Source organism: Eublepharis macularius, chromosome 9 (assembly GCF_028583425.1).
Source record: "Eublepharis macularius isolate TG4126 chromosome 9, MPM_Emac_v1.0, whole genome shotgun sequence".
NCBI lineage: Eukaryota > Metazoa > Chordata > Lepidosauria > Squamata > Eublepharidae > Eublepharis > Eublepharis macularius.
In genome coordinates, this window is record NC_072798.1 from 37204136 (window position 1) to 37225864 (window position 21729).

Here is a 21729-nt window from a genome sequence, read left to right on the forward strand (position 1 = left end):
GCTTGAATAACTTAGATTTAGTCAATTTTTTTACAGTAATATGATAGTGACTTCATAAGAGCTTGCACCAATTGAAGTGAATGAGGAAAATCCCATCCTTTCATGAAACTGCTGATATATAGGATTGCCAGCTCTTGGTTGGGAAATCCCTGGACAGTTGGGGGTGAGGTCTGGTAGGGTTGCCAACTTCCACATGGTGGCTGGAGATCTCCTGGAATTACAACTGATCTCCAGGTGACAGATATCAGTTCCCCTGGAGAAAATGGCTGCTTTGGATAGTGGAGTCTATGGCATTACACTATGCTGAGGTCCTTTCCCTCCTCAAACCCTGCCTTCTTCAGGCTTCACCCTCTCCAGGAATTTCCCAACTTGGAGCTGGAAACCCTAGGTCTGGGGAAGGTGGAGTTTGGGGAGGGACCTCAGCAGGGTATAACACTGTAGAGTCTACTCTCCAAAGCTGCCATTTTCTCCAGGGGAACTGCTCTCTGTAGTCTGGAGATAAATTGTAATTCTGAGAGATCTCTGAGCCTCAGAGAGATACAGATTTCAGTTGCAGACTTCCATTCTCCTTTTTGTCAAAAAAGGTGAAAAGTGCAACCTGATAAAATCTGATGTGACTCATTAAAGCTTATGCTGGAATAAATTTTTGAGAGTTTTTTAAGTCCACTGATCTCCGGTTTGATTTTACAGCTCCACCCAGAGCCAAGATATCTATTCAAATCTGCCTGACATTGTACACAGGATGCAGATAAGGTCCTGTCAGAGAGACGCAAGCACGCACGCACAGTGATTTTTTAAAAAATCAATCTCAATGAAGAGTTCTGGAGAACTTGAGTAGTTTGCACATTGTTTTGTTGTTTTGGTTAGTTCTGATAAAAGGTGGCTTCTGTTCTTGGATTTTCCTTTGGGCGACAAGGTTATCTTTAACCTCTAAAAATTACCTGACTGCCAGCAGAGCAGAACAGTGCACGGTTCTTAGTAAGGAAGACAAGCTGGGGGTTTGCAAGGAATCACTGGGGAAATTGCTCTTTCTGCCCCTTCTTCCCCCACCCCTTTTACTTGAATCTAAACTACTGTCAACATTCTGTGCCTCCTACAACATGCTCAGTTTTAACCAGGCTGTGCTTTAGACTTTGTTTTCCTCTTTTTAAATAAACTAACCAAGTCCCCCCCCCTTTTTTTTGCATTCCTGTCAAATCTTCCAAATATATGGACACCTTCTCGGCAGGTGGCCTCATTTTGCTGTTTTTTGTGACTTGCACAAACCACCCAGTTTACTATTCAGTATAGTTTTTCCTATACATCTGCCTTGGCAATGCAGGGTTCTTTATTAAAAAGACATCCCTTCCCCTGCACATACGTGCTCTAGCACATATCCCCCCCCCCCACACACACACAACAGTGTCTCTTTCCAGGCACTGGCATTTCAGGGACACACCCACCAGCTGGCTCCTCACAGTTCTGTTTCCTCCTTCTCAGGAAATGTTTGCCCATGTGCAGCTTCCGGTTGCTGCAGGGCATGTCCAGTATAGAGACACTCCAGGGTGGAGAGGATGAACAGCGTCTGTCTAACCTCTGTTTGGGCGGATAGGTAGGCGATCGTATGGGACAGCATGAAACAGCTGGCTGCTGACACAGTCCAATTTGGGGAAATTAGAAAGAGTTTTTCAATGTTAGTCAAAAGCAAAACAAACCGAAAAGTATGACTCATTCTGACACTGGGTCTGTGATCTGGTATCTCTCCACAGCTCTGCTGGACTAAAGGATTGTGGAACATTAAAGGATATTTCCATCCACAGAAGGGTGGCTTTCTTAGGGATGAATCCAAGTTTCTGTTACATATCTTTCAGTTTGGCGTGAGGGCGAATGGAGTCTGGGAATGGAGACATGGGCAGGGTAAATGGAGGGGAAACTTCTTAGGTGAAAAATGTTGACTTTCCCGACAGAGCGCAAAGTACAGTGGGGTGAATACCAATTACAGGGTTGTTGTTGTTTTTGTGCTCAATTACAGGGGACTTCCTGGGGAAGAGTGGAGTGCAAGGTAAAATGTCAGCTGACAGCCTGTCAAGCAAAGCCCTAAAGGTAAGAGCCTGCCAGTGCTGAAGAGCAAGCTTCTCCCACTCCGGGTTTTCGCAGGTCTTTAAACCAACCCAAGTCAGGCCAAGATCTGGGAGGAAGGCTTAGCCCTCCATAAAAATGGGCAGTTTCACACTCCGGTCATAGTTCAGATAGCCACCTCAATTTCAGTTATGTAGAAGTAGCCCCTGAGGCACAATTTGAAACAATTCAGAAGTGTTACTGGAACTGCTCTATTAATAGGATGGGGAGTTAGCTTAGCAGTCCAGAACTAAAACAGCGCGGATCTAGCCAGCTATACCAAGGTCCATTTTCAGAAATCCCCGTGACAAAGAGGCAGACTACAGATGTTCAGTCAATAACGTGTATTTTCTAATAATGTGACGTATGCCTGAAATTACACACACACATCCAAGATTACATACAAGATCTAAGAAATACAGAGTATGAACATTAGAGACCTGAGCAGGAACCCCACGATGACAAAGGGCATACTCACAAGCAGTAGGCATGTCAGAGATATGGACATGACATGATCCAGCGCCCGCACTGGAATCACAGAGAGACAGCAAGGAAGTCGGATGGGGCTGGCGCGCGCGCACCCTCAGGTTTGAGGGGCTAGCTTATATACTTTCAAAGCACCCAGAGGCTGGCGCCCCTGTCAGTGGTTCTCACGACTTAAATCAAAGGGTTTGAGCCCATCGGGACAGCCTTGATTAGACCATGTTTGAAGTCTGATTAATTTATAAATGACACTTTTGGGGAGAGGGGAGGGGAGGAGGAAGGGGAACCGGGCCGTTTGCTCGTTCCCAGGCTCATCCCAGTGCCTTCAAGTCCGGAGTGCAAAGGTTGCTTTGATGTGCGCTTGTTGATTGCCCTGGCTGACTGATGATCAATCTCCATTCTGGATAGGTGTTAAGAAATGCGGAGGAGAGTGGGATTCTCTTGCTGCGTACGTGGTCCGCTCGCTTCTTCGAAATGGCTTCCCAAAGCAGGCTGTTCCCCTCGGCTTCTTGGCTGTTGGCTAGGGCTTACCAGCAGATTGTCTGGCAGTGAGGGCAGTCAGCCCAAGGGAGGCTCCCGGCAGGAGCTGGCCAGGGAGTGCCTGGCCACCCTCGCAGAAGGTTTCCCCTGGCTGGCATCCGGCTGCTGGCAGCGTAGCTGGAGCCCAGAGTGAGGCAAGCTCTCATGGCAGGCAAGGGAGCAGCGTTTAAGACACAGTCCATGGTTGGCAACAGGGCAGCATCACACAGGAGAGTCCAGATATAAGCTTGAGCAGGGCAGTGCCACGTAAGAGTTTTGAGAGCAATTGTCCAGGAACTGTCAGTCTGTTGCAGCATCAGATATGAAACTGACACGTGTATTAGAGGAACACAGGCACTGCAGTCTTTTAGTGTAGAACTCAGACCCAGTTCATGGCTGGCCTCTGGAGGGAGGGGGGCTGCTCGGTAACAATTCCCCCCCTCGGGGACCACCCGACTCAGGAGGGTCGGTCCCCGAACATGTCTTCACCGTTGAGCAAGAGTGGCACCTCTGGTGGTCGAGCATCCAGGGGGTGGGAGAGGGAAGGGGGAGGAAGGGGAGGTGTCATTTGCAAATTTGGTATGGAGAACCACACATCCAGATTACAAAATTTAGATCAGCCAATGGGCTGCACATCTCTCTGTCCAGCTCAGGAAAACTACCTATATATGTATGTATAAATACGCGTATATATATAGATACATATACACACATATATCCAAGATGCAACCGTTAGCACAAGCAGGAATACACAATTTCATAATATGCAAGATAACTCATATGCACATACTTAAGGGCAGAGATACTTCACAGAATGATCAGTGACTGTACAACCACAAGGTAATTCATTCAGGTAAAAGCGGGAAGCAGCACATACATGGTTTGAAGCAATTCATCTCTCATTTCCGGGTGAGGGGTACATAGCAACTCATAAGCCCAGACACAGGTGTAAAGCAATTCATGAATGCATAGTAATTCATGGGTACAGAGCAATTCATAAAAGAGCAATTCATAAACACAAAACAATTCATTCATAGACCTATCCACTCATAGAGGGTGGAAGTAATTATACAAGGCTAGACATCGCATCACAATTCATGAACAGACATCATTCCCATGTGGCTAGACTCAGAGGTGGCTTACAGTGGTACAGATGCATACATAAGAACCATGGTTATTTCATATATGGCCAAAATCAAAAGCAAAGCAGGGACATGAGTACTGGTGGTATGGCCATAGGCTGAGCTGAGGACATTTTATACCGAGATAAAATATACGTAATGTGGTTCACAGTACAAACAAACACAAGGATAATGACCATAATACCTTAAAAGCACTTATAGTTGAGGAAAACAGATTTGAGAGAACAATTCATACGGCATACAACTTGGGGAACTAAATTCATAGGACTACACTTCCTAGAAGGCAAGTCGTTGGAATAAGTCCATAGGGACCAGGGGAGGAAAAAGATCACAGATGGCGCAGTCCACAGCACAGCTATGAGACTGGGTTGCATATATACAAGAGACAAGCAAACTTAGTCCATGTGTCTGTGCACTCCCCTAGACATCTGCGTTGAACTGCAGCGCTGGAGCGTGGGCTGGTAGACAAGACGTCAGGCACACAGTTTCTAGTCCTCATGGAGGTGGAGCCACAGGTGGCTGTCTGGAGGCAGATCGTGGGTCAAGAGGTAGAGAGGAACGCTCCCCCCCTAGTCCACAAGAGGGCCTCAGAGCGGTGTCCGGCAGGCAAAGTGTCCATGGGACCGGTTCAGTCCGTACGCATAAATGTACACACAACTATCATGGTTCATAACAACAAGGGTAATAAAACACGCAAGGGATGGACGGAGAGCACCAAGACCTGGAAGATCAACATAACAACAATTGGGTGCATGGTCAGATTGGATATTCCCGTAGCGGTGGGGCTCCAGCTGAGGAGGGCTAAACCTTAATATTCAGTATTACATTAATAATCAAAGGTAGTAACCAATAAGCAGTAATCAATTATAGTGGTTAATAAGCAATGATTGACCAGTAGGAATCAGCAGGCATAGTATACACCATCAGTAGGCCATAGTCACATGCAATCAATAATAACGGGTAGATGCAAGCATACAGTATTCACAGAGGCACAGTTTACAGTATAGCTGTCAAACGGGGTTACACATATATATACAGAAACAAGCTCATTCAGCCTATGAATACGTGAAACAAGAACACACTTCCACTCCGCTGTCACTTCGCAGTGCAGGGTCGGTGGGGATCAAGGAGGAGTTCTAGGCACACAGCTTCTGGTCAATTGGCTGGGTCTCCGCTTGGTGGAGCTTGGAGGTGGATGGAGTCATCTCCATTCCCTGTGGTCTGAGCATGCAGTAGCTAGGCTGGTAGGGGTGAGGCGCCCTAATAAAAGAGACCTCCCCCCCTAGTACCCAAGGGGGCTATACATCAGAGCAGCTTGGGTGGGAGCTGCTGGGTGGGCAGACAGCCTCATTGAGCATCATCACAAGCATCTTACATTCATATAAATCATGCATGCTCTTATACATATAGTACTAGTAAGCCATAACAATATGTATACACATACAGGGTGAAATGCAGTGAGGTAACACAGGCATTAAGGCAGCATAATCAATGCGAGAGTCCAATGGAAATCCAATAGTGTCAGTGAAAAGCAAACAATCAGAATGAATGGCAGTGCTCCACAAAAACATACAAGCATAGAATAAATGAGGGCATTATATCAAAATAGCACATATAAAAAGCAACTGATAAAAATAAAGCATATCAAAATTAATTCAACCAGTATAGTGGCTTCCCCTGCCTGAGAGTTGACAGGTGAGAGGCATAGCAATGAAGGTGACAGAGAAATACACAAAGATTTCTAGGCAACCCTTAAAGCAATGTAACAGCAAAGCATTGACCATGAACATGGATGCAAACAGTTAAAGCGAAGAAAATGCAACAATATGATGCACAAAAACCAAAAGCACTAAGTGAATGGGATACTATGAATTAACCCTAGGCATTAAAGGCATAGGAATCAGATATGGTTGGTGAAGGGCAAGGAATCCAATCAAATGGCAGTGCCCTATGTAAACATACAAGCATCATCATAACTAGTGAGTCAGAATAGAACAAATGAAAAGGTAAATAACACCAATTCAATAATGTAAGGGAAAACCAAAGATAAAATTAGCTTAACACTTCATGAACTTACTGCAAAAAGCAGGTCAAAATTAAGAAGGCAAATAACAATTCAATAATGTAAGGAAAAACCAAAGATAAAAAGTAGCTTAACACCCAATGAACTTAATGTAAAAAGCAGATCAAAATCAATTTGAACAGTAAGCATAGATTGATGAACTCAGTTCAGGAATACATTCAATCAAATAAGTAACCGAATGAGGGGCAAAAGAAATGCAACTAGGTACACAAGGTAGGAAGGAAAGTGTTTACACCCCCCCTTGTATCAGAAAGGGCATTGGACAGAATAAGCGGCAATGTCCCCAAAAACAAAAATGGAATGACACGCATGTCCTTTAGCAAAAAGAGAAAAAAATGAGGGGTCCCCTTGGAAGAGAGGGCTGCCCTTCCATGGAGCTGGTGCTGGCCTTTGAATCAAATCAGCCAGAAAAACGGAGGCAGCCTCTGGCCAGCGAAGGAGTCTCAAATTCTGCTCCTTTGGCTGCTCCGTAGGTAGGTTTCCAAAAGGGGTTGCTGGAGGGTCTCATGTCTGCTTCCTCAAGAATCACAAGAACACTAACAGCATTTGGAAAAGGAAAACATAGCAAAAAGGGGAAGGGGGAGGGGAAGAACTTCTTGCTGCTGAGCAGGTCAGCATCAAGGTAAATTGTACAGTAGTAAAGAGGACACTGGCTGCCGGGTGTTTCAAAGCGTTAATTCTCTATATCTTTATTCCAAACAGTTCTCAGAAATATCTCTAAACCTCTTTGCACATACCAAATGATCCTACCTCTACATATTACTTCCTATTAGACCAACTGAAATATACAGCTTGCCTTCATCTTTCCTTCTGCCTTAATAATTATTCTTTACACACACCATCTAGCTCCTACTTAACATCCAATATTAACATTTCACCCAACAATCCAGTCCATTTATTAGACATATAACAAAAGGGGATACATATATATATATATATGCCAGTATTGAGTTGGCTTAAGCAAAGAAAAGAATGGGGTGGGTGCAGCTGTCAGCTATTCAAAGGCACCACCCTTCCTGCAAGGTAGGCTATTGGTTAATTCAACCGGGCATATGGCAGTTTATTAAAGAAAGATCCGTCCTACGGGAAAATTTTTGTCTTGCAGCATGTAATCAACAATAATGCAATGATGATGTAATAATTTTGGGTTTATGCCTTTAACCAAGATTGTCTGGGCTTCTGAAAACAATGGATTGGGTTGTGGGAGAGGCTATTTCTCCCCCCCTTGTTTTCAGAAGGCCAGTGACTTCCACAAAGTGCCTCTGAAAGCAGAGGTTCATAAACATATTGAGAGAGAGAGAGAGAGAGAGAGAGAGAGAGAGAGAGAGAGAGAGAGAGAGAAAATCTCACAATTAAAAAAGGGATGGGGTTGTGGGGACCCGAATTTACATTCCATCCTGGAGACTTTCTACTACTCTTGGGTCCTTTCTATTCCAAGTTCTAAGAGGAAACCAATGAACACTTTTATTTAGGCTGATCTCAGCCTGGGAGCATTACTACATTCATGACTGCTCCTGGCACTGGAGGTTCCACCTTTTCATTAAACTTTGGGCTTAAGTATTTTAAAATGGGGAGACAGATGCACAAATGTTTCTGAATCAGTCCAAGTACTATTAAACCACAGATGCACCACACAATCTTTTCTTCAGAGTTGCTGGTTCGGGAAAGCTGAGACCAAGCTAGCTGACCTCAGTGATTTTTAACGCCGTTTTGGGTCTCCTAAGGGGGCTGCATTTGCGCTCCCATTTGACTGGTTTGTAGGGCCCAGTCACGGTGGGTTCCGCATAGCTTGGCTGGGGGCGTTCTATGGGAGCCAAGGCAATTGCTTGGGGAATGGCTTTTTTTTTTTTTTTAAGCTCTGCACATGCTCAGAGGCTGGGCCAAATTTCTAGTTCCATGGTAGGGAAGCACAGTCTCTTCTGCTGCTCTCAGCATTAGACTAGAGGGGCTTCAAAAATCCTATCCTATCCTCTGGAGTATTATTACACATAGTACTATACACCAGGAGTTTTATCACACATCATGCCAGTGAGTGTTTTTTTCTCTTCAAACTGGCCATTTACAAGGCTTTCTATTTCTTGAGGATGTTTCTACGTTTTTCGTCAGCTCCTTCCTCCCTTATTAATAGTTTCTATCTCGTCTCCTTTCAGGTTTGGGTAAATTTAGCTTCCCGGACCATGGAGACCCAGGTCGGGTGGTTGAGACAAATAGGCGCAGAGAGGGTTAACACAGGCCTCCCGCTTTAAGGTGGGATGGCAGATTTTGACTCTCTTAAGGAGGTCTGCGGATGACAGATTATGCCTCTCTTAAGGAGGTCTTGAGGAGGACAGAAGTGAGCCATGTCTCCTAAGTTCTGCCCATAAAAATCTCTTATGGTCCTGGTTAAAAGACTCTGTTCTACTTCTGCTGAGTTTCTGGCTCTCTTTTGGCAGTATTTGGCCAAGGCATCAGGAGGCGAGCAGGTCAAGAGGGAGCGTCTCGGCAAGTCACTGGAATGAGTAGAGGCGATCAACTCTCTAAGCAAACCAAGTTGACTCCCCAGAGCTCTCATCCTAACACAACAAGCCTGGTGGTTGGCCTTAATCTGAGCAGCCAGAAATTCAGCTACCTGTCTTCCCTTAATTGTTGTTTTAGGGAAGATACTCTATCATGGACGGCCTTTGTGGTAGCACGGGCCATTTCTCGTTTGGAGGCTAGATTTCCTTTCTCCAAAACTAAATCACTTTTCTCTAACTTAAACTATCATCCTTTTTACTCAATATCCACAACACATTTATCCTATCTCAGGTGTCATTTTAACATTCCAAATCAGAGTTTTACCAGAAAAATCAGTCCTAGACAACACAACAAATAAGCCTTTTGCCTGCATCCACTAGGTCTGAGTTCCCTTGCTGGGGGACCTAGCGAAAGAGGGGGCCAGGATGAATTCTTAGCAGAAGGACTGTTTCACCTATCCGCAATCAAATTCAACCTACAAATGCAACCACTAACACACCGAGCAACTTCCCCGGCCCCTGAACTGGTCAGAAGTCGAGAGTGGAGGGAGTAAATTGGACCATAACTCAAGTATGGTGTATGTCTCGCACACAGAACCCAGCCACATCTGCTCCTGCTGTTTCCCGGTACCAAGGGTTAACACCAGGTTACAGACTGTCCTGCGCTGTCTGCCAGACCACCACCCAGCCTGGAAATGCCCACAAAATACAATCCTCCTGAAGATGCTCAGAGTCCCTTGAGAAGCAAGGGGCCCTTCTTACACACAATTTGCACACCCACACATAAACAGGGGGAACAGATTGCAGCTGCTATCCCTGCCGGATGGCAAGAAGTCACTTCCTACCATTCCTCATGCACACAAATACAAGCTTCCTTACACAAAATTCTTTCTTTCTTTTACCTTTTGCACTAGATATTATAAAATCTAGGGTGTCTGAGTTTCTTCAAGGAATTCTACAATCCATTAGATGTTCAGCTCTAGAGGGGAAACTGTTTTCTGTCCAAGCTCAGCAGCGGAGTGGGGGGGGGTGTCTGCTGGCTGGCAAGGGATGCTTACTTTGAGGGCTGATCTGGGGAGGTTAGCATTTCTCCCGGCTTGGAAGAGCCTGTCTTCCTCATCATCCGAATTGGGTTTCTCCTTTCCACAAAAATCCTGGAAAGCATCTCTAGCTATTTGGACAGGATTCCCAAGGGTGTTTTCCTTTCTTTACCACCCACTTCTCCAAGTGGGGTACTCTGGTGTTAGTACGGTACATTTTTATTATTATTATTTTATTTTTATTTTTATTTTGCACACTGATGCAATGCCCATGGGGGGGGGGGTCCTTTAAGCCAGTCCTCTCCAGGGGCTTTTACAAGTCCTCAAGGATTCTTAAAGGGGCATACACAGGATTACACCGTCCTCTCCAGGGACTTATTTTTTTCGGAGCTCCTCTCCTCTTAGTCCTCAAGGACATTTAAAAGGGTTTCCAAAGGGGGTGAGGGTTTCCTTACTTTCAACTCCTATTCTCGTGTGGGCTCAGTTACAAGCCACGAGACCAGGAAAAAGGCGCTCCCAGGTTCTCTAAACCCAAGAACTCAAAAGATCCCCAGGCCTACTGCCCAGAGACAGACTGTTAAAGCTGTCTCCAAGCCAAGACCAAAAGACCGGAGCGCTCAGGAGCAAAACTGCTTTACTCCCAAGCAACAAACGCCCGAGAGTCTTACTTAAAACTCAGGCACAGTGCTTCAGGAACCTAGCTGCAGATTCCCAAAGCAAGTTAAACAAACGAACTATCAACCTCTTCACGTTTCCTCCGGAGAGGAGGTTGAAGTCTAAGTGCTGGGGGGGAGCGGGGATTTGGACGGGCTGAGGAGGGAAGGGGGACGGGAGAGAGTTTTATATGTGTTGCTTATGAAAACTGGAGCCTACTTCTGTAATCCCACCCACATAGACGCGTTTAGGTGGCCCGGGAAGTGGCCAGGGAACTTCACCAGCACAGAGTTTCTTGCCCACAGTTAAAATAAGGCAATCTGTCCGTAACTGGCTGAAGGAGGAAAAGGGGACAAGCCAACCCACGCATATAGATGCTCGCTAGAGCCAAACGCATTCACACATTTAATTCCCTAAGCTAGGTTGCTCTCTTTGCACGGAGTTCCGAAAAGTTTTCCTCTACGTCAGTTTGCCGAAAACAAATGTGTCAACTCATCTGGATTCAGACAAACCGGGCTGCCCACGCATTCTCCACCATTAATCTGTTACTGGAACTGCTCTATTAATAGGATGGGGAGTTAGCTTAGCAGTCCAGAACTAAAACAGCGCGGATCTAGCCAGCTATACCAAGGTCCATTTTCAGAAATCCCCGTGACAAAGAGGCAGACTACAGATGTTCAGTCAATAACGTGTATTTTCTAATAATGTGACGTATGCCTGAAATTACACACACACATCCAAGATTACATACAAGATCTAAGAAATACAGAGTATGAACATTAGAGACCTGAGCAGGAACCCCACGATGACAAAGGGCATACTCACAAGCAGTAGGCATGTCAGAGATATGGACATGACATGATCCAGCGCCCGCACTGGAATCACAGAGAGACAGCAAGGAAGTCGGATGGGGCTGGCGCGCGCGCACCCTCAGGTTTGAGGGGCTAGCTTATATACTTTCAAAGCACCCAGAGGCTGGCGCCCCTGTCAGTGGTTCTCACGACTTAAATCAAAGGGTTTGAGCCCATCGGGACAGCCTTGATTAGACCATGTTTGAAGTCTGATTAATTTATAAATGACACTTTTGGGGAGAGGGGAGGGGAGGAGGAAGGGGAACCGGGCCGTTTGCTCGTTCCCAGGCTCATCCCAGTGCCTTCAAGTCCGGAGTGCAAAGGTTGCTTTGATGTGCGCTTGTTGATTGCCCTGGCTGACTGATGATCAATCTCCATTCTGGATAGGTGTTAAGAAATGCGGAGGAGAGTGGGATTCTCTTGCTGCGTACGTGGTCCGCTCGCTTCTTCGAAATGGCTTCCCAAAGCAGGCTGTTCCCCTCGGCTTCTTGGCTGTTGGCTAGGGCTTACCAGCAGATTGTCTGGCAGTGAGGGCAGTCAGCCCAAGGGAGGCTCCCGGCAGGAGCTGGCCAGGGAGTGCCTGGCCACCCTCGCAGAAGGTTTCCCCTGGCTGGCATCCGGCTGCTGGCAGCGTAGCTGGAGCCCAGAGTGAGGCAAGCTCTCATGGCAGGCAAGGGAGCAGCGTTTAAGACACAGTCCATGGTTGGCAACAGGGCAGCATCACACAGGAGAGTCCAGATATAAGCTTGAGCAGGGCAGTGCCACGTAAGAGTTTTGAGAGCAATTGTCCAGGAACTGTCAGTCTGTTGCAGCATCAGATATGAAACTGACACGTGTATTAGAGGAACACAGGCACTGCAGTCTTTTAGTGTAGAACTCAGACCCAGTTCATGGCTGGCCTCTGGAGGGAGGGGGGCTGCTCGGTAACAGAAGCTGAGGGTGTTGTTACTCTTTGTGCCCCAACCAGACTCTCTGTCCATCTCTCTGCATTCTCTCCACTTTCTTGTACCCCCCCTTTCCCCCCTCTGTACCTCATTCCACTTCTTTGTGGCCTTCTCCCTCCTTTTCCTATTTCACTGCTGTCTTTCCTGCCTATATTTATTGTTCATCTTCCCATCGCTGCTCCTGTATTTTCAGGGCTGGTTAGATACCTAAGCAAGGCTTAGCATACAGTTGGAAAGAATACAAAAAAAGTTCTGCAGAATCCTGAAAGTCTTTATTCTTGAGAGAGCAGGTTTCTAATCCTCATGATTACAGAAATGTATGTTAAAGCAGGCAGTGTCTGCTAGAGGGTTCCCATGGGGGTGGAGCCAAAAGGAGAAGAGCTTCTGTATCTTTCCATTTTAGCCTATGGTATTTTTCCTCTTTAAGAATGTGATTGTACTCGTTTGTGACTTTGTGTTTGTGTGGGTTTTTTAAAAAGTGGTCTGTTTTATTACCATGATTTTCTTGTGCAGTTTGTGCCACATTTCCTGTTTTGTCCTGATTACCCTCATACTTGTAGTTTCTGTTTTGTTTTGTTTGTTTTCCTGTGTAACAATTTGACATCTATCTTTAAAAGGTATAGATGGTGGCACTTGACTAATGTGATGCGGGGGCTTGGAGTTTAGGGACTCCATGCCCCCGCCCCCAGTAAAAACAATTAATAGGCCAGGAAAGTAGGAAGATGATATTCAAGAATTTTATTTTCTATGTAAATAAAATACATCATTTACATAGAAAATAAAAGTCTTGAATTCTTGAACACAGTTTCTACAACTATCAAGCACTATATCCCCATGTGTCCAATATAATGAATGTGCACATTTCTTCTCTTGTAATGTATAATACTGTTCGTTTTTGGACAATCTTTTTTTAAAAAAAAACAAGGCAAGAATTGTTTCCCATTCCTCCTTCTAGTGTTAACTAATGTTTGCTCATAATTTCCTTAAGTTGAGCATGAAATTAGTGTGTGTGTGGGGGGGGGGGGGTGGCGGCGGCGTATAACTTTAAATGGTCGTGATTCCCTTCCTGACTTTCTAAGAGAGATTCTCCTGTCTAAGAGAGATTTCATTATGAAACAGTATGTGTAGTGCTGGGTGTACCCTTAAGATTTGAAATATTGAACGACCTCATATAATATTTGTAAACCAGAACTCAGGCTAGAAGCGTAACGTAAAACAGCTAAAAAAGATGGGCCCCCTTAGTTGAAACCTGATTAAAAAGGAATGTTTTGATCTGGCACTTAAAAGAAAGTAAGGAAGATACCAGACAAGCCCTGAGGGGGGAGCATTCCAAAGACAAGGTGCCTCCACTGAAAAGTCCTTTCTTTGGTCAACACCCACCTCACCTCTTCAGTTGGGGGCCCAAAGAGCAGGACTTGAGAGTAGGCCTCCCGTTTACCCAGCCAGGGCAGAGAGCTTCCTGCTCGCAGACCCAATTTCCCACCCTCCAAGGAATTGAGGACTGGGAGGGAAAAAACGGCCACCACATAGTGATGCCCTAAACATTTCCTGTAGTCTCTGTGGTAATGACCATAGAGACTGGGAGACAGCCTTGAGTGTCACCCAGCAGTTACAAATCTTCCCCAGGCACTGCTCCCAAAATCACCCAGCATTTGTCAAGGAAGTGTTGGAAACCCTACTCAAGAGATCGATTTTAACTGCACATTTGTATGTTGTATATCCTTTTTGTATATTAAGAGCATTTTTTTTTACAGAATTTGGGTTTTCATGCAAAATGTTATTTGACCTGCTCCATTTCCCCCAGTCCTTTTACCTTTCTACCTTAGCTGACCACCACTCAGTCATATTCCATTTCTCATATTTTCTCCCTTGTTATTCCTTCCTTTTGACACTTACCTGCTGCTGCTTCTCTCAACAGATCAAGCGGGAGATGGGTGAGAACACACCGCACCTGTCAGATGAGGAGCTAATGGGGTTGTCAGTGCGGGAACTCAATCACCACCTGCGAGGCCTGTCGAAGGAGGAAGTGGCCCGGTTGAAGCAACGCCGGCGCACACTGAAAAACCGCGGCTATGCAGCCAGTTGCCGGGTCAAGCGTGTTTGCCAGAAGGAGGAGCTGCAGAAGCAGAAGACAGAGTTGGAAAGGGAGGTGGATAAGCTGGCTCGTGAGAATGCTGCTATGCGCCTTGAGCTTGATGCCCTGCGTAGCAAGTATGAGGCACTGCAAGGTTTTGCCCGCACGGTCACTGCTCACGGTACTACTGCCAAGGTGGCTACTGCCAGTGTCATTACCATCGTCAAATCTGGCTCCAACCAGGCTGCATACTCCTAGTGCCTACATGCCAAGTTGTGAACTGAGTCCTGTTGCCATGCCTCGCCCAGCTCTCACCTAGAATGGCTGTAGCTGCACTGGCCCCTTCACTTCTTTTCACTTTTCCTCTGCCATCTTAAGGAGACAGAATTGACTTGAAGACAGAATGGCTGAACGTTGAACTTCCTTCTCTGTCCCCTTTCTCCTCTGGGAGAGGTTGGGAAGGTAGTGCCCGACTTGTGTAATTTTTGCTGTTAATGTGATCCATGAATTGGAATGCAGTGGCCAGTTATCTCTTGCCCCTTCCTGAACCGCTTTTCTCTTCCATTTTTTATTTTGACTTCTCCCCCTCCAAGTTAGTGTAATGAGTTGGAGATGGCTTCTCTGTTGTTATAGCTGGAATACAGCTACAAAGAATGTTTAGCTGTATAGGTAGTGAATGGGAAATACCTTATCTGTAAAGGAGCAGAAAGAATGCTAAGTTGAAGCTAAGGAGAACTGCATATTCCACCTTAGATGAAGGGTGGGACATAAATGTAATGAAAGCCTGTATTGTCAGTAAGAGCCAAGGATGCTGGAGTAAACTTAAGTCATAAGACGTGGTTACCTTCTAGGTGTCTTGGTGGACCTGGTTGCGCTTGTCCTTTTTTAAAGAATTGGTATACATACCATAGTTGTTGCTGCTCACTTCCCAATTTTAGGCTGTGTTCAGCCCTAAGCTCTGAAACCGCATAATGTGATGAGAGGATTACAGGAACAATCATAGCAATACAGAAAAGGGAGTGTTTGTTGAAGCAAGGGAAAAGAAGCAAAATGATTGTTGGGTGATCATGAGGTTAATGACAGGAAGGGGATCACAAGGTCCTTGTCAAAGCAAAGTTGCTGGCATCCTGTCCTGGGCCCGTACTGCATATCAAAGGAGAGGCCACTTCTGCCTCCAGCTGCGAATGCATGAAAACATTGGTTCATGTATGCTTCTATTCTAACAGTGCTGTTAAGGCTGCAAAATATCCCTCATGGAAGAGAAGCAACTTCATCAATGGCAAATACAAGCTGAGGAAAGTAAAGATGGTGTTGAGAGGAGGCAGGAGAAAGAAGGGCAAAGCATGTGACATGACTGGATAGGAAAGTGGCAGCAGGAAAGCCTTTCTGTTCTGGTGTGAGCTACAAAGTTTGCCTGACTTTGCAGCTCATGTGCTGTGCATAGTGTAATGGGTAACATAACTGGGGGGTCAAACAAGGGGCCAAGTCACCCATTCCCCAAGAAAGCCATCCGGGCCAGTATCTTACTAGGTTCTATCAACTTGTTTGAAGATAAATAGTAGGAAGGTGAAATATCCCCCCCCCTTCCCGACATTCTAGAGGGAATAAAAAAATTGTATTTCCTTTCCATCTTCTGACTTTTTTCATTGGGTGGAAACGTTAGAAATCAGGAAAGAGCTCCTCACTTAAATGTTGTGGAGATAAAATGTGTGGTGTTCAAGCAGGATCTAACCACAGATCTGGTAAGGCAGTACAGGGAAAATGCAGTTCCTTGCTGTGGTTTTTAAACTCTTTTCCTCAAATTTTTCACCGAGAGTGACAACCCCTACACAAACTCAATCTTAAGGTTCCTAGGAGGAGGAGGGAGAGCCACTTTCTGCCCCCAACGAGCTAGACAGACAAAGCCCAGCTGGAAAAATGGGGCGAGGAGGGCAAGGGCAGAGCTGGTGCTGCTGCTGAAATGTCTTGTGTATTCTTCTTTTCATCCTTTTGGATCCTGCTGCATTACTAAAGCAAAAGCAAAGGGGAAACTCATTGCTGCGTCCTCAGAATTGGCGTGTTGTTTTTCCCCGCCTTGTCAAGAAGACGTGGGAAACATGCTTGGATTCCCAGCTGATAGTTGCTGTTCTGCTATGAAAGAGTAGTGGTGCCACATGCCTAATTCAGGCCCAGCTTGAATGAGATGCCACTTCTTTATTTCTTTAGATTCTTCAGGGTTCTGTGGAGCTAACGTCACTCTGAAAGCCAGGTTGCCTGTCACACTAGGGAGCTGCAGCCTGGGTGTGTGCTCGATTTAAATGTGACACCAACACTGGGTAAGCAGTTTTAGCCCAACTGCTATCATCCTTAAATTGGCCTGAGAATCTTGGCACAAATGGGGAGCAAAGCTGTAGACAGAACTCCTCTAGCAAGGAAAGGCTGCCAGGTCAACCTTTCTGATCTTTCTTTTTTTTAAAGCAGGCAAACTAATAGGCCAGGGATGGCTAAGGTGCAAGTGCTCCTTCCCAGATAACAGAAAGGGCATTGGATTAGAGGACTTGTAAAGGCACCTTTCACTCTTACAAATTTTACATAGGAACCTGTGAGTGTTTGTGGGCAGTCACTTCTAAGCATTGTACCATTGTGACTTATTTAAATGGCAAAAAATTACCTGTTAATTCTTTAGACATACGGTTGGGTTCACCCATCCTGCAGCTTACCATGACATCCACCCCCATGATGGAATCAGCTTCCAAGCCAGTGTTGTCCGTCCTTCCCGTACTTTGATGATCCTTATGGGGGGGTCCTTGTTTAGCATTTCTTCCCTTCCCCTTCCTCATTTCCTACCCTATGATTTATTTATTGCACGAATATAAGTTATTTTCACGTCCTTTATGCCATTCCGCCTTGTGGCACGGCCAGGATGTTGGTACAGAGCCGTACTTTATATTTTATATATGCAAATCACATTTTATCTTCTATAGAGCAAGAAAAAAGTACTTATTTATTTTCTGACTTACAGTAAGTGTCCTGCCAGACTCCTCTGTATTTTGTAGACTTTACAAATAAAGCCAGTTTTTTTTCCAAAACAGAAATGCTGGAAACAAGATGTTTGTGTTCTTTCAAACTATTTTTGTTTTTACTTATTTTATTTATTTAGAAAATGTTTATGCCACCGTTCCAGGAACATACCCAAAGCAGTTTACAAAACAGTTGCAAGGACAAAAAAAATCAAATGTGATTGTAAGACTCCAACAAAACGTTCTGTTTCAGGAACCACAGCTTAAACACAGAACAGGTTTTAGATTTTGAATGTGCTTGTGCGCCCTTTCACTGCTTATACATTTATTATCCACTGATCAGCCTACAAACTCAGTCACAGAAGTAAACAACCACACGTCTTCTTTATTGTGTTGCTTAATGTGTACCAAACCTATATAAATAATCTAATTTTGGGGGGCTAAGAATTGGGGTCAGCAACACCCAGGAAAGGTGCCTGCTCTGTTGCAGCTTCCTCCCGACACCTCTGCTGACAGTCACGAGGAAGCCATGTGTGTGCCCACCTTCCTTGTTTGTGCCAAGGGCTAGGTCTGAGAGAAGTGGCTCACTCACTGGGGATCTACTGGAGGCACTGCAAGGCTTGTTTGTTTGCCAAGGCATTTTTTAGGCAGGGGAGGGAGTTTGTGAGGTGGTTTTTATCATTATTTGTAAGCTGCCCTGAGCCAAGAGGAAAAGCAGAGTACAAATATTTTAATAAATAATTAGAAGCACTGCTAGGGCTTGACTGTATTTGCTCCTATCAATGTGTGGTTCACTGGTAATTTCTCCATGGCTGTGAATTTGCTTTGCATCTCAAGCAACCAGTTGTGTTGCCAACTTCCACAAGGGACCTGGAGGCCTCCCAGAATTACAATCGATCTCCAGACAACAGAGGTCTGCTCCCCTGGAGCAAATGGCTGTTTTGGAAGGTGGACTTTGAGCATCATACTCTCCTAAGGTCCCTCCTCTCCTCAGACCCCACTATCCCCCCAACAAGATCCCCACATATTGGGGGGGGGACGTACACTTTAGTGGGGCTCGGAGGTTCAGAGGGGCCCAGCCCATGTTGTAATCCTCTTTACCATGAGGAAAAAATAGGATAAACTGTAGATTATGCTGGAGAATATTTTTACAAACTTCTTTGTATCTATTATGCGGCTCCAGCAACTCTCACAAAATCTAATCAGAAGCAGTGTAGAGTGAAATCTCAAGCAACATGCTGAACTATTGGGCCACCTGGGTCTATCATATTAGGGCCACCAGTCCCAGAATTCCTTTTGCATAGATAGGAGGGAGGGATACATAGTGGGAAGGGCAAAGCAAAGCACTGTTAAGACATTGGGAGCAAGTGCTGCTGCTGCTGCTAGGATTTGCAGGCCCTAAATCTGTTAAGTATCTAATTCACTCACAGTCACAAAAGCACACGCTCCATCTGTAGGGTTCCCAGTCCCCTGGTGGGAGCAGGAATTCTTCGCTCCCAGCCTCTGCCCCCACCACCACTCACCTGGCTGGCGAAAGAGAATGATGTGAGGAATGGCCCCAGGATTCCCACAGTGCACTCCCATGCTCTCTGGAGGACTTCCTTTTTGCACGGGGAATGACATCATTCCTGGTGTGACAAGGAAGTTCCTTGAAGTGTGTGCGCGTTCATGAAGGTGAATCCTCCTGGTGGCAATAGGCTTGCCAGGTCCCTCTGTCCTCTCAACGGGAGGATAGGGGCCTGGAACTTACCTTTGCATGTGCGCATTAGCGTGCATGCGCTCTGGCGTCGTGATGTCACCGCACCAAGTGCATGGTGACGTCACTTCTGTAAGTGATGTCATGCCGGCCACAGGAATGCTCCCACACTCCGATTTGGTCGGTTTGGGGCCAAATCAGAGCGCAGGGATGCTCCCACGTCCAGTGCGAGGGGTGGGAAGCATGTGCATGGTGTGCTCCTGAGATGTGTGCCAGTGGCAGGCATGCTCCGGGAGGTTGCCCCTCCCTGCTGATGGCTCAGCGATTGGCGGATAAGGGGGCAAATCCCCAGGAGTTTGCCTGCCACCAGTGGGCACCTGGTAACCCTACTTGGCAACTCTGTCCAGCTGCCACCAGCTGTCTGGTGGTAGTTGTAAAAACAAATCAGGCAGCAAGAAATGTAAGGAGATAAAAGAAAGGGATCAAAAAGAAGCTAAAGGACACAAATCTGTCCTCCAGTTTTTCAAATCAGATGAGGCCTTTCTGCAGTTAGGCAACAATAGAGAACCTGGGAAGCAGATAAATGTAATCAAGATGAAAATGCTCTCAATATAGAGACTGAGACTGTGGCACTGGCAGCTGAAGACAAAAGCTGCCAGAACGTGCATCATGTGACTCCAATGGAATGCTTGAAGACAGTCACGTTTAGGGTTGCCAGATGTCCAGTTTTCACTCGGCACTGCCGTTACTGCCTCCTCCCCCTCCCCACTGTTTCCAGGCAGCTTGCCTGCCCAGCCTCCTAAGTGCTGCTGCAGTCCCAGGGAAGTGGCTAGCCAGCCCAGGCACATAGCCTCCTGCGTGACGCCGGTGGGAGTGGCTCACCCGCCTGCCTGCCTGGTCTCCTGCTGCTGAGTGGCGCTGCCTGGGAGTGGTCAGCCAGGTGCCTGGAAGTGGGGTTGTGATAACGTCACTTCCTGTAGTGACATTATTGTGCCAGGGCAGGAGCACACGTGCACAAATAGAAAAAAAATGCAAGTGCCATCTCTCCCCTGGGGTCCAGTATTATTCTGGATGCCACCTGGCAACCCTAGTCACGTACTACCACCACATTCAGAAGGTCTACAAAAAACAGGAGGCCTACACTATCCGGTTCTTTTCAAAGACCTAGGCATGTGGCCTGAAAACATTACAGATACTATCCATCAAAAAATTGTTCTAGTTGATGACCTGACTTTTGAAGAACCATGGAAACTAGGAAAGTCAATGCCAAAAGATGTTGATGGGCACAAAGTTTCTGAATTTCTTCTGAACTGTAAGACTTCCAACAGGAGAGAAATGATACCAAGAGACTGGCTTGTTTGGAGTGCTACCAACCAAGCACTTACTGTTTTCCTTGTTGAATATTTCCTGAAGAGAGGTATAAACAATGCAGTATGCTAACAAAAGAGAAAGGGGATTCACCCATTGTGAAAAAAATGGTGTAATCTATATACTAAACTTCCTGAACATGAAAAGAGCATAGAACATAAAACTTGCTGTTGCTAGTGGAAGTAGTTACAGCAGTCACTGTCAGATAAACAGGGAGTGGACAGTGAGATTCAAAAACAAGTATTAACAGAAGCTACAAGACAAATATTTGATAGATGGTTGGATGTTACCTTATTCTATGCTTCAAGAGGTTTAGCATTCCAAGGAGATAATAATCTGATAAGTGACCCACATAATGGTAACTTTCTTGGAACTCTTAAGATTATAGTTCATTATGACAACATCACTTGTGACCGTTTGACTAAAGTCAAGCAGAAGCAAATGGAGGAAAGAACAATGAAAAGACAGGTTCATAGCTGTCATGGGAGACTCAGAATTAGTTAATTGAATTTTGTGATAAAGTGTGTGCAGAAGGCCATACTTGCGAAGAGAGAAAAGGCTATTATTCTATCATATATGATGCTACTCCCAATGCCTGTAAGCATGAATCATGTGTCACAACAAAGACGGTGGTACATTTAACATTAAAGAGAGGTTTCTTGAGTTTATAAACTTTGAACTTAAAATGCTAATTGCCAGCTTTAAGCATCATAATATCCCTCTGGATGACTGCAGAGGTCAAGGATTTGATAATGGATCTAACATGTCAGGGAAAATAAAAAGTGTTCAGCCCTGCATTACTTCCCAGAATGAACTTGATACATGCTCTCCCTGTGGTTCCCATTCACTCAATCTTGTAGGGGTTAATGCTGTTGCAGCCATTTTGAAACGTTAACATTTTTTGTTCGTGTTCAGCAACTTTTTGGGTTTTTCAGTGCTAGCCCTGTGAGAGGGAAGATTATTAACAGATAGGATTCACTACTGACTCCACTCTCAGACACATGGGCAGATGTTGTCTATCCACTGACAAAAGCATCTTCCAGATATCCTGGAAGCACTGGACTGTGCTCTAGAGTTAAACTTAACACATGGAGCGCAATCTCAAGTAAAATTACTGAAAAGGTACTCCAGCTAATTTTTATGCTTTTTGATGGCTAGCTTCTGGTACAAAGCTCTTTGAAGTACTGAGGACAGAGACAGGATCTTCTTACAAGCCAGAAGAACTCTCTTGAATCTGATGTAGCTCTCATTGCTGATATTATTGAAGAAATAAACAATGTAGAG

At 45.5% G+C, this 21729-nt stretch overlaps 1 protein-coding gene across 5 annotated transcripts in view; it reads left to right on the forward strand.

The window, feature by feature from the left end:
- Positions 1 to 17435, forward strand: part of MAFF (MAF bZIP transcription factor F) — a 30796-nt gene extending 13361 nt beyond the window's left edge. For 3 of the 5 annotated variants that reach the window (XM_054988704.1, XM_054988709.1, XM_054988705.1), the window contains exons 2-3: positions 2012 to 2082; positions 14227 to 17435. In XM_054988704.1, coding sequence (XP_054844679.1) covers positions 2047 to 2082; positions 14227 to 14640 — 450 coding nt within the window. In that variant the 5' untranslated portion in view covers positions 2012 to 2046 and the 3' untranslated portion in view covers positions 14641 to 17435. The remainder of the gene's footprint in view (positions 1 to 2011; positions 2083 to 14226) is intronic. The other 2 variants (XM_054988708.1, XM_054988707.1) reach the window with 1 other exon arrangement.
- Positions 17436 to 21729: the final 4294 nt, after the last annotated feature.